At 43.8% G+C, this 12,885-nt stretch overlaps 1 protein-coding gene across 3 annotated transcripts in view; it reads left to right on the forward strand.

The window, feature by feature from the left end:
* Positions 1 to 438: 438 nt before the first annotated feature.
* The window catches only part of MGMT (O-6-methylguanine-DNA methyltransferase), a 137,541-nt gene continuing 125,094 nt past the window's right edge, over positions 439 to 12,885 (forward strand). For 2 of the 3 annotated variants that reach the window (XM_088169465.1, XM_088169466.1), the window contains exons 1-2: positions 611 to 3,909; positions 8,332 to 8,375. In XM_088169465.1, the coding sequence (XP_088025591.1) occupies positions 3,708 to 3,909; positions 8,332 to 8,375 (246 nt within the window). In that variant the 5' untranslated portion in view covers positions 611 to 3,707. Of the gene's footprint in view, positions 500 to 610; positions 3,910 to 8,331; positions 8,376 to 12,885 lie in introns of those variants that run through there. The other variant, XM_014879613.2, reaches the window with a different exon arrangement.

Consider the following 12,885-nt stretch of genomic DNA (forward strand, 5'->3'; position numbering starts at 1 on the left):
ATCATTTTTTCTCCACTTTCCCATCCAGTTTAAAGGCGCTCTGTGTGTCCTGTCCCTCCATCCCTTATCTCAAGTCCAGCTCTGATGGAGAATCTTTAGGCACTGCAAGGGGCTCTGAGCTGTCCCTGGAGCCTTCTCCCCTCCAGCTGCGCACCCCCAGCCGTGTCACAATCATCCATCGCTGTTTTTTTGGGCTGATTTTTACACAACTCTGCGTTTTTCCCACGCGTGCGGCCGGGCCCGCAGCCCCAACCGGTGCTGACGCTCCGGCTCGGCCGCGGCCACACGAGCGGGGAGCGGGGCCAGGCCCTGCCCAGAGCCCTCCAGGAGCCACCTGGAACTCCCCCGGTTCTGCCTGGAACTCTCCGGGTTCTGCCTGGAACTCTCCGGCTCTGCCTCTTCCCCTCCCCGCCCGGCTGCGGCTTCCGGGCGGCCCCAGCCCCGCCCCGGCAGCGCGGCCTGTGCGGAGCGGCCGCGGCCATCCCCGGCTTGAGGGCAGGTGTGCGACTGCCGGGGACATCCAGGGACTGCCGGGGACATCCAGGGACAGCCAGAGACCGCCAGGACTGACAGGGAGAGGCAGGGAGGGTGGGCAGGCGGGTGGGATGAGAGCCAGGCAGCGGGGGATGCTCAGCCCCGCTCCCCGAGCCCGCGCAGCCGGGGCAGCGCAAACCCGCCGGGTTTGGGGCTGCGGGGCACAAAAACATCCTGGTTTTCCTTGGAATAGTGATGGGAGGGGATGGATGGATGGATGGATGGATGGCAGCAGGCTGGGATCGCAGCAGGTTTCCGTGAATCTGCAGTAAAATAATTGCTCAGGGAAGGGCCGGTTCTCTCCCTGGAGCATTCCCGGGCGCATCCTGGGGATGCTGCAGTGGAGGGGTGGGTGAGCGGCATTGCTGCTGGATGGGCTCCGAGCAGATAAACTGCACCAGAAATATCGTCCAAAAAGCTTTGCCCACAGTGGTTTTAGGGTTTCCCTCGCTGGGAATATTCCAGAAGTGTCTGAGTGCCGTGCTGTGCCATGTGCTCGGGGATGGCGCTGCTGGGACAGCGTGACCCGCTGTGGTCCCTCCCACCTTGACCCATTCTCTAATGCACAGCAAATTAATATTAAGGTAGAAATGTCCTTTCAGCACTGATGTAAAAGCCAAGCTCTGCAGGTGTTTTGAAATAATTGCCATAATGTAACTGCATGCAGCTTTTAAGGCATGGTAAATGTAAAGAACTGTTTAATTTATTTGCCCCTCCCAAATAAACATTATATTTGGTGATGTGTATCTTATTTTTGTGGAGTGGGGCTATTATTGAATGATGAGATGCAGTATCTGCAGTGTTCCACTTGGAAAAATCTCAGTTTTATATACCAAGACATTACACAGATGCTGTGACAGTCATTTCTCAGCTGCATTTTGTGTCCAGGCTTGTGCTCACCCCAAGGGTCATCATCTGGAGGAGTGTGTTGGAATGACAGAGTTCCCTTGTAAACCTGCTGAAGGTTTTGGCCTCCAAGCACTGCCTGTCTCCCTGATGCACTGGGGACTAAAGTTGGGGATGTGGGCTTATTCTTTCTGGGGCAAAACCCACCCCTTCAATGCAGGAAATGTCTAAAACCATCATTTTCTTGTGAATGTTGTCAGCCTGTGACATAATCTTTTCATAGTAAAAGTTTTCTTTGCCTCGTTTTCTAACAGAAAGGTTCCAGATACAGACAGTTCTACCAAAAACTTCAAATTTCAGCAGGAAAAAAATGTGGCCGTGTGAGCTGAGGTGGTTTTAGCAATTCCTATTTGCATTCTGGCCCATGACAAGTTCATTGCACCAATTACTCCAGCAAGTGAACAGAAGCTCTACAGGAAACTGTTGTAGTTAGAGAGCAGCTCGTGTTACCGTGGCTGCTTTACCTCTTGATAACTCTGTAATTAACTTGTCACCTCTGTTTAATGCTTCACCTATGTAGAGGATGAGTTCATGGCATCACTGAGGGGATCAGGGCCTGGAGGAGAAGCTGCTGCCCTTTGGGAGGGTTCCTGGGGTTGCCCTGAATGGCTGAGTTAAAGGCTTGTGCAGGAAAAGCAGGAAGTTTGTTTTGGGAAGTGTGGGTAAGGTGGAAAGGGTGCACCTGAACAGCTCTGGTTAAACTTGCTGGTGACAGGGGAAACATCTAGAAAAAGCAGTAATGCCAAAAATCCAAAGGAGAGCATGTCAAAGACATGGATGGCTGCTTTTGTAGTGTTTTTTTTCCTATGCAATAAGAATTTTGGAGGACTGGGAACAGCTGGTGCTTGTGAATTAACCCTCAGGGTGCTGGCTGGTGTGGCAGTGTGTGATTTCCTTATTCTCCACCTCTGGGGGCATCCTCACCTCTGGGGGCTGCAGGGTGGTTATTCAGGTGTTGGTCCTGGAAGAGTTTCATAGGAACAAATGGGAGGTCCAGGTCTGTTGGGGTGTCAAAACTGAACAGCAGCCTCCAGACCAGTCAGATATTCTGCCTGGGATACAACTGACCTAAATTACACTTAATTCCTGAAGGAAAAAGCCTTTCTGCCTGTGAGTTGTTATTTCATAGTTCACAGAACAATATCAGAGAATGGTTTGGGTTGGAAGTGACCTTAAAGTCCACCCAGTGCCACCCCTGCCATGGCAGGGACACCTCCCACTGTCCCAGGAGCTCCAACCCCAATGTCCAACCTGGCCTTGGGCACTGCCAGGGATCCAGGGGCAGCCACAGCAAATCTGGACACCCTGTGCCAGCCCTGCCCACCCTGCCAGGGAACAATTCCTTCCCAGCTTGATCATGGGGCAGGAGTTCAGCCTTTTGAGCAGGAGCTCAGTTCCCACATCAAATTCTCAACGTGTGAAACTTGTAAATCCCCTCTGCAGGCATTAATATTGCCTCTAACCCTGCAGAGATTTCCTGCCTCAGGATGCTCCCTGCTTGTAGAGCTGGCACTGCCCGTTCCCACAAGTTGTCAGGGAAGCTGGATACACATCCCAGACGTGGCATAACTCGGAGGAGCCAGCACTTGTTAACTCTATTTGTTTTTATTATGGACATCGATCTGCCAGTCGCAATAATGCATTTATGGACATTTTTCTGCAAGCACAGCGCTGGTGGCAGTTTTTACTGACAACTTGAGTCATCTGGACAGGAGTTGAAAATACGTTTATTTTATTGACGGATTGTGCAATTCTCTCGTTTACCCAGTGTTCATAAGATGTCTGGACTGGTGAGGAGAATGTAACTGATGGGAGAATGGAGGAGAAAGTTTTAATTTCGGGAGGTTTGGAATCTTGTAGGTAGTGGCGGGTTCTAGCATGTGTTTGGGGTGGGTTTGGGAGCTTTGACTTCATTAATGCTGTAATTAAAATGGGAAAGGCTCAGTGTCCTTACAGCAGAATTCCAGACCTGAATTCCCTCCCTCTGCTGTTAGTTGGGAATGTTACTGACTGGTAATTGTGTTAATTTATCTGAAGGTATAATGGGTAAAATCCTCCTAAATGAGAGGAAAAAACCCTGTTGAATTTAGTATTTCTGACATATCACCCAGCACAGGTGTGCTGGGGCCAGCACGAAGTTTAACACACAACTGGAGGAACAACCAAACTACAAAACCAAACCTGTGCTCAAGTATTCTTCATAAATGCAAAATGCAGTTTTAAAACTGAGCTGCTTATGGTCCAGGCAACTGCTTAAAATCTATTGAATGCCAATAAAGCTTGTGTGGGTTTGGATTTTAATGAAATTGGTTAATTGTAAAAGTTACTTAGAATATGTCACTGTTTTGATGCTTTTTGTTAATCCTTTTTTGTGTTGTTTCCTTATTTGCTATTTTATATTTGCAGAGCTAAATTGCCATGTCCTGGTGGCTGTCAGAAGTATCAATTTATACTGGACAAAATTAAATGGTAAAGATAATTTCAGGTATCTTTTCAAGTCACCTGTAAAACTTGGACATGCAGCTGAAATTCTCCCTGATGCAGCAGAGATTCTGAAGATTATTAAAAATACCTGAACAAGTCACTTTTAATTGCAAAGGAGACGAGGGGAGTTCATTAAAACAAAGGTTCTGACTTCTTCTCTGCTTTTTGAGTGAAATAGGAGTTAAATATTAAAATAGCAGCATTGACCAATGGCCTGGAGTCTCGAGCAGCTTGGCAGCAGGGAATAAATAATCATTTGAGTTTTGATCTGATGGATGCATTTTAACTTTTCATTTTTATACAAATGCCCCCTTTTTAGTGCAGATTCATGCAATCAGGATTTTATAGATATACATTAGCAGAGCCCACAGGAGTCAGAGCTGTTTTGTTGTGTGAATCCTGCCCTCTCTGTGCTCCACGTGCAGATTTAGGTCCCTCCAGGTAACCCTGCATTAGCAGATAGCAAGAATTAGTGCTGCTGCTGCATAATCATCATCAGGAATACTGAAATTATCTGAGTGCTTTAGATCCATCAGCACAAGGCAAACAATGCTCTTATCTTGGCTTGTTTGTACATTCAAGTGTGCAGAAGGTCTGTTAATTAGTTACACTTTTTAATAAACACCTAAAGTATACTTAAGGCCCTGTTAAAAGATGAATTTTTCTGTTTCACATCACAAAGCCAGCAGATAGATGAGTGTTCAGCATGTGGCACTACATGGGCAGCACGAGCCTGCCTTGGCAGCCTGGGCTGCTGCTGGGGACAGGACACTTCTGCTGTCACCCCTGTCCTGGAAAAACAACTCCAAATTCCCTGCACTGTGCTCTGCTGGGTGTGAGCATGAGCAGAGGTGTAGTGGGAAGGGTGTGGGAAAAGGGAAATCTCTTTCACAGTCCCCTGCTGACACCAGAAATGCCCCTGGTTCTTGGCTGACTTGATGAAATACGCAGATTTCGAGTTGATGGAGTTTATTCAAGCTGGCCACAGTTGTTGGTTTGGGGTTTCTTGTTTTGGTTTGGTTTATTTTTTCCTGAAATATAAAGGAATAATTGATTTTGAATCCAGCTCAGTGGGCCTGGATCATCATTCCCTTCTAACTTGGAGGTTTAGGCAGTGGGATGGAAGTAAAATCTGGGTCTATGGCCAGGGTTGTGCTTTAGGAAGGTGAAATTGAGGTCCAACACGGCAAAGTGCTTCAGCTGAAACAAACTTTTAAAATAAATCACAGAATCCCAGAATGGTTTGGATAGGAAGGGACCTTAAAGAACATCTGTTCCCACACCTTCCACTAAACCAGGCTGTGCCAAGCCCTGGCCAGCCTGGCCTTGGGCACTGCCAGGGATCCAGGGGCAGCCACAGCAAATCTGGGCACCCTGTGCCAGCCCTGCCCACCCTGCCAGGAAAGTAAAAAATGCTTGTTTTATTATGTTTTCAAAACATACCAGTAATACTATTTTCACTGATTGCATGAGTTTAATGTACTTTATTTTATATTATTGTTAATGCACCTGGCTCTGGATTTAAATGCTTTTCAGTTGCCTTTTTGTGCCATTGTATTTGATTCCACAGCGAGACTTTCTAAGAATATGATTAACCCTCTGGGTCATCTTATAATGTAATTATTAATGATTGATTCTGTTTATCCTTGGGATCAATATGAGAAGCAAAAATGCTTTGGCATATATTTGGGGTTGATTTCTTATGTTCAGTAAACATGATCTGGTGACAAGGCTGGTATTGGTTTATTACTCGGAACGTGTTTGATGAATCTGAAGTGTGTAATTAGTTTTATATAATGATGGTGATATGTGGGGTTTTTTACATGACTTATGTTAATATGGCCAATAGTGTTAACATCTCCTGCCACTAATAGTTAGGGTGGGGATGTATAGTAATTGATCTTCCTGGGAGTGCTGTAATGTAAAAACAATTCCGGCTGTTTGAAGTATATTTTACAAGTGTGCATTGGGCCTTTGGGATGTTATACTGAAAAACCCAATTGTACAGTTACCATGGGAACCCAATTAGAATAGATTGCTGGTTTGTTTTTTTTTTTGTGTTTTTTTTTTTTTCCAAGCTTTCATCTTGACCAAAAATCTAATGTACTTTAAATGTTTTCATATGGAATTTTGTTCGTATAGTCACTTGGTGTAATGGCTGGGTTTTAGTTGTAGTGCTGAACCAGAGTGTTCTGTTGAGGATCCAGAGGACTTATCCTTCAAGGAGAATCTTCCTTTAGTGTTTAAAAGTTGATGAAGTGAGAAAAAATACTTCTTATTAATCCAAGTTCTTACTGCCGTCACATGTACTCATCAGGCTGCAGTCCTGGGGGGAAAAAAGCAGGGAAGTATCTCCAAGCCCAAGGACTTCTGTTCTAGATCAGCAGCAGAACATGGCTGAAGAATTTCCTTCAAGGATCTATTTTTGATGTCACCTCTGACTTTTCTTCCCCTTTTTGGCCTGTTGACATATGCAGAGGTTTGGGATGCTCACAGGGTTGCTCTGTGATGTGTTTGCTTCCTGCACCGTTCAGCACCTGCAGGGGTTTGTGTCCCTTCCAGGTGTCCTGGGAGCATCCTGCTCCCTCAGCACAGCTCCTGGCTGGCAGCAGAGCTTGTGGGGAACTTGGGGACATTTGCTGGAATGGCCAAGGGAAGCTGAGGCAGGAGAGGTGGAGCTGGGTGTCACTGGTCCTTGCTGGCAGCTCTGAGCTAGTGAGGGTTGTCACCAAATTACTCTGTTTATTTTTCCATTCTACTCCTTAGTCCCTTCAGTTTATCCCACTCTGCAAATGCAGGAGGGAGTATTCCATTCTGGTGAAGCCATTGCTGGCATGAAGGTTTCAGCTTTTTGAGGTTTGGTTCTGGTGTCTCAGTCTCCACACCATGGCAGTGGTGGCACTGGATTTGATCAATGTGTGTTGTTCTTCCAAAGAGGTTTTGGCTTCTTGCCCTCAAAGTCATCCTTAGGAGAGCCCTTGTGCTGACCATCCCCAGGACAGCCTTTGCTAGGCTGAGGTGCATTTTGGAGGGATGGTTTGGACTTTCCAAAGCCAGGGTTTTGTGTGGTTTCCCCCTGTCTGGCTGTCAGAAGTGTTCTAACCACCATGACTGGTTTGACCCCAGTTCTGGTCACCCAAGGAAAGCCTTGCTGGGTGGGCAGATGGAGCTCAACCAGGGTTTGAAATGAGCTTCTGGATAAATCTGGTTATTGAGGCAAAACTTTCAGCTTTACCCTTCAGAAAGATCTAAAAAAACCTGAGCCTTGCTGCGTGCTTTGAAAGACTCAGCTCTGAAGTGACGATGGAAATAAATTGCTATTTTATTTTTAGCTCTATCACAGATATTTTAAGTAGTTCTATTAGATTGTTCATCTGCCTGACCTGCATTTCAAAATGCAGTGAGTTCTCTTTGCAGTGCCTGCCTTGTTACTATAGTTAAAATACTAATTTGAAACACTTAAGTAAGATGCAATATTAAGATTGAATGTTGCTGTTTGATTTTAAGTGGCTGGGAAGTGGCCATGTGTTCTGTCAGTGCCTTGGACTTCAAGGAGAGGTCTTGGAAAGCCTGGGATGTTCATATAATTTCATTTTTCAGAGATTTACCATTCCTAAAGTGGATACAGTTCCCTGATTTGAGTGGAGCAGTTCCCATCGAGGCTGGCTGTGAGTCAGGATTGTGAAGCTGAGCTTTGGCACATAATCTTGATTTTAAAAAATGCAGTGTTTATATCACATCTTTCAAAGACAGAGCAATTTGGGCTGAATGGCACTAAAAAAAAAACATAGAGGGGGGAGCTAAATGCCAAAGAAATAGGAAATATCCTTTATTTCCAAGGGGAGAGCAAAAAGGAACCAGTTGTGTTCTTTAATTATATAAATAATGTTAAAGGCTAGAATTATAATAATTGAAGTGAAAATGTTTTAGGTACTCAGTGGTGTGAAATCTGTGCTTTTAAACCCAGAATATATGACAATCACTTGCTTTAAAATCACTTTCATGCCTTAAAATGTGGCATTTCCTAAATCACAAAAGGCTCTTCATTTTACTCAGTCACTTAGAAGTACATGACAGCCTGCAAAAATTTATTCAATTAATACTTTTATCTTTTGAGGCATTCTTATTCCAGATATTAGAGTTGTGCAGTGCTTGTTGTGGAAGAGCTCTTCAACGTGCCATCTGTTGATTTTTTTTTTGTTTGACTCATGACAAGTGGGTGACTTAACATTAAAATTCCATGTTGTTTGTGAAAAAACAAACTCTCTTTGGAAATTCTGTGTACTGAAACTTGGAGAGCTCGTTTAAAAACTGGTTATAGGAGAAGACTCTGGATATTCAGCTCTCCCTGTAGAATTCACATTTAACAATCTAACTGGGAATTTTTTTTTATTTTTTTTTTTCCAGGTGAAGCCTTTTCTTCCACAATGGCATCGAGGCTCGTTCCAAAAGTAAGTTTCCAGTGAAATGCCTTTGCATGGAGGTGTCCACTGGAAGTCCAGCATTACAAAAGAGTTCACGTAACATAGTTTGTTTTTTCCCCAGTGCCCAGCAGTCAGGATTAGGAATCCAGTTGACAAGATTGATGCTGCATTGTAAATCTCTGTAGCTCTGTCATGGTTGGTAACAGGCATCAGTGGACCTTTCCCCAGCACGTATCCATCTGCCACAGAGCATAAATAACAGGACAGAGCTGCTGCTCTCTCAGTTTGGTTGCTGTTTCCTTTCCTTAGTAATCAGCACCTCCCTGATAAACAGGCTTAATTTTGTGGCTTGATGCTTCAGTGGTGGAAGTGTAGGTCAGTGACATGGTAGCAAAATGAGGAAATGTGGATGTTTATCCAAATAATTCAGATAATTTGCTCTGCTGAGAGAAGGGCATCAATGCATTGTTAGCCTATAGCTGTCTCCCTGAAATAGTTGAAATGAACTTTGAAGACACAAATACCCTTTTTGTGTGTGGAATGCCTATTTTTTGTAACATCAGTGATGCTCCCCTAGGAAAACATTTCTGGTACAATCACACCTGCATTCCTAACTGTTCCTGTTGGCAACTTCTGTCACTGCTCTAAATGTCTGAATAGTGGCATCTCTCGTGGTTTTAATCTGCTTTACATAATGTCATGTGGCTTAGGAAATGAGTATTTTGCTGGTTTTTGTTGTTTGCCTCTTTTCTACAAAAGCAAATCGGTTTTGTTTCTTAAAACAGAATGGTTGAGGAAGAAATCCAGGTAAATAAATTCTTGCCTCACCTATTTCTTTTGAACCATCATCTCTTTAGTTACATTTATGCATCTTCCAGTTGCAAACACCTTTTAGCAGAGAAATGCTTGGTAGGGAGAATCCCTGGTTCCCTCTCATTGCAGGCTAGGTGTGATATAGCTGGCAAGTGACACGAAACTAATAATTTATTATCTAACCTTTTCATTTCCCCCACTCTCACGTGGAGTTGAAAGGTGCAGCTTGAGCTGTTAGGGGAGTTTGGATATGTGGGAAGACAGAAGGTTTGAGGTAGAACACTCCAACTCTGCTGTGGGGACTGTGCAGACACTTGCCTGTGCTCTGGATGCATATTAAATATTTATGTGTTGATGTAATTGGTGATTTTCGGGCTGTTTTCAGTGTGTGATCAGTTTGCACAGCCCCACGTTGGGGTGACACCCAGCGTGTGCCTGGCTGTGGATTTGCAGGAATCAATTATCACCCTTGCAATGTGCTGAACAGTTTTTAAGGAGGTTGCTGAAAAATGGTTTGGGAAAGCAGGCAGACGTGGGAATATTCCATAATCACTGTCTGTGCCTCCCACCACATCCCTGATGTTGTTGCAGTGGCCAGAGATGAGTTTTGGGTTTGGGTTTGGCTGGAAGGTGCCTGGGCTCTGGGTGACCAAACCTCAGCACATCTCCATATTTAGGAATTTGGGGGGGGGGGGGGGGTGGTTTGGTGTTTTTATGACAATGTGGCAGGTTTTGTGTTTCATTAAAAAACTCTATAAATGTTCTTCTGCTCCTCATTGGATTTCTTGCAGTTCAATATGAAGGTAGTAAATGGATTCTTGTACTAACCCTGCTGCTTTTCTCTGTTAACAGTGAAACCCTTACCCTGACTTGAACAGGGTTGGATAACTACAGGAAAACCCAGATGTGTGTGTGTGTCAACAATATACTCTTGTATTTTTATACCAACACCTCTTGTGTGTGTATTTATTTCCCTGTATGTTGTGGTTTTAGTGAATTCCTAACACCCATTTTGCTGCTCTGCTCACTTCAAAAATTTCTGTGAAATTCTTTCCTCACACACAACTCAGATTCCTGACTCTCCTTCAGCTTAAGGAGCACTATTAATGGTTTTGTTCATATTGCTTAGATTTATTTTGTTATTATTCTCCAGCTCCTACTCTTCAGGTAGAGCTATTTTAGTATTATAAAGAATGATGGATTATATAGGAAAGTTTCTTTTGAAGCACTCCTGATATTGTGCAATGCACTTGGGGGTCAGCTACACTTGACTGATGCATGATTTATCCCATGTCCCTGCCACTTCCTGAGATAAAGCTGCTATTTTATCAAAAATGCCAGCAAGTGTGATTTAGAATTTATACCCCTCCTTTTTCAAATAATTGTTCTGATTACTTTCTGGCACGGCAATAAAATGATAAAGGTAATTGCACACAAATGTGAGATAGCACCAAAATACAATAAAATTAACCTGAATTAGCTTGACTTGTCGATGAGAAGTATTTATGAAATGTATTTTTGCAATAAGGGAGACTGATATTATAGCTGGAAGGTGAGTTATTGCCTTAATGTAATACTGTTTGAAATTTAAAAAAGAGACTGTTACAGTTGAGGGTGATTGTGCCTTTGAAATTAAGTTGAAGTGATTCTTATAATTGGCAGCAATAATGCATTGGGAAGGTAATATCTTTTATTGTGTTATGCCTAGTTGCATTATCTTTTATTTAGCTGGTCCTGACTCCAGCTCTGCAGAGAAGACAAGCAGGAGCAGATTAGGAATTTTGTGGATTTAGGTGATAAAAACTTGAAATGTTACCCAATATTAAAGTCATTCTTCTGCTGAGTTTCTTTTTCATTTTTAGCCCATTTTCAGTTCCCCTGAACCTGATACAAGGCTCATTTGATTAAAGTTTCATCTGTTTTCCTTGTATTGGAGCAGTTGCCATGTATTTACATCCAGGCTGAGCCTGTAGGAGCTGAGCCCTCCAGACTCACTGTGTGTTCATTTCTATCAGATCTGGGCAGTGAATTTTGTATTTCTCTGTGCCTCAAAGTACAACCTCTAAGGGTAAAGTGTGAACACACTCTTACAGCAAACACCTCGATGGTTTTTAAGGAGTAGATCCTTAAATCCCAGAATCGGTGAGGTTGGAAAAGCTCTCCCAGCCCATGGAGTCCAAGCTGTGCCTGATCCCCACCTTGTGACACAGAGCTCTGGGTGCCACCTCCAGGGATGGGGATCCAACCCTCCCTGGGCACTTCCAATCCCTGCCCACCCTTTCCATGGGGAAATTCCTGCTGCTGTCCCCCCTGAGCTCCCTCTCCTCCTGTCCCTGTTCCCAGATCCCAAATCCCCCCGGCTGTCCCCTCCTGTCAGGGAGTTGTGCAGAGCCACAAGGGCCCCCCTGAGCCTCCTTTTCTCCAGGCTGAGCCCCTTCCCAGCTCCCTCAGGAATTCTCCATCCCCTTCCCAGCTCTGTTCCTTTCCATGGTCACCCTCCAGCCCCTCCATGTCCTTAGGGGCCAGAACTGGGCACAGCACAGAAGGAATTATAATTATACATTGATAACTAGATATGGAGCTGATACCTTAAATTTAATCCTTGAAGTGATGAACACATGTGGAAAATTTAGATTGTTGCACCATGACTCTTCCTTTGCATGGGATTTTATGGAGTTGTGGAATATCCTGAGTTGAAAGGGACTTATTGAAACTTAACCCAGTAACAACAAAATAGTTTTTTTGGGGGACCCTCTAATTGTTAAGAGACAAGATTCTTCATTGTTGATTTTTTAGTGTATTTATTTCTTTAATAGTTTAAAAGCAAATTCCTTAATTATTTTTAAAAATATCTATTACAAGTATAAAAAAATCAGTGGTTTATTCCCTCTGACAATATTAAAATATTGACCAACTCAACAAAATATAACATTGCTTTGTAGTGCTTCTGACTGAATCTTCTGCCATGGGATTTCCAGCTTCAAAAATGAGGAGCTGGGGGATTTAATCCCTTTGGTGGGTCCTTGGTAGGATAAGAGGGACAATGTGCTTCCCCTCCCCTTGGAAGTTACACCAGGACATGTGACTTTTGACTTTTGGGCTGATTCCTGCTGGGATTTGCAGGTACCCACAAACTTGATGCCGTAATCTGATTATTCCAGGAATATCTGGCACTGTCCTGTCCACTTTCCCTCCTCTTGGTGCTCCATTCCTTATCCAGTGTAATTCTAATTAATTATAATATCTCTTGGCATCCCCTAGTTTGAAGAGATGCCCTGAATAACTCCATGTCCCCACCACGATGGGTAATTTTTAAAACTAATTAACACCACACTTGTTAATGTCATTCTACTTCTGTGCTGTGTGTGTGTAGAAACTGAGAATTGTTTGGGTTGAAAAACACGTCAGAGATCATGAAGTGTTAATCTTGGTTTTGTGCTATTGATATCACATGATACCAATATCCTAATTGATGTATATATGGTTTATTTTGCTATCTATGGTTTAAGTGCCACGTGGCTGCTCTGCTTTCATCCCATTTAAATTTCCTGTGTAAGTAATAGCTGGGGGAAAGATGCAGGATGTGTTTACTTGTTTTTAGAGGAAATAATCCATCAGAATTCCTGTTTAAACAGCCACTGGGGTCTGCTGTTCAAGTACCTGCTGACACCAGCTCCAATCCAAGCTTTGGAGCATCAGATAGAGTTGAAAACTGCACTTGTTG

Source organism: Sturnus vulgaris, chromosome 8 (assembly GCF_052056855.1).
Source record: "Sturnus vulgaris isolate bStuVul1 chromosome 8, bStuVul1.hap1, whole genome shotgun sequence".
Lineage (NCBI taxonomy): Eukaryota > Metazoa > Chordata > Aves > Passeriformes > Sturnidae > Sturnus > Sturnus vulgaris.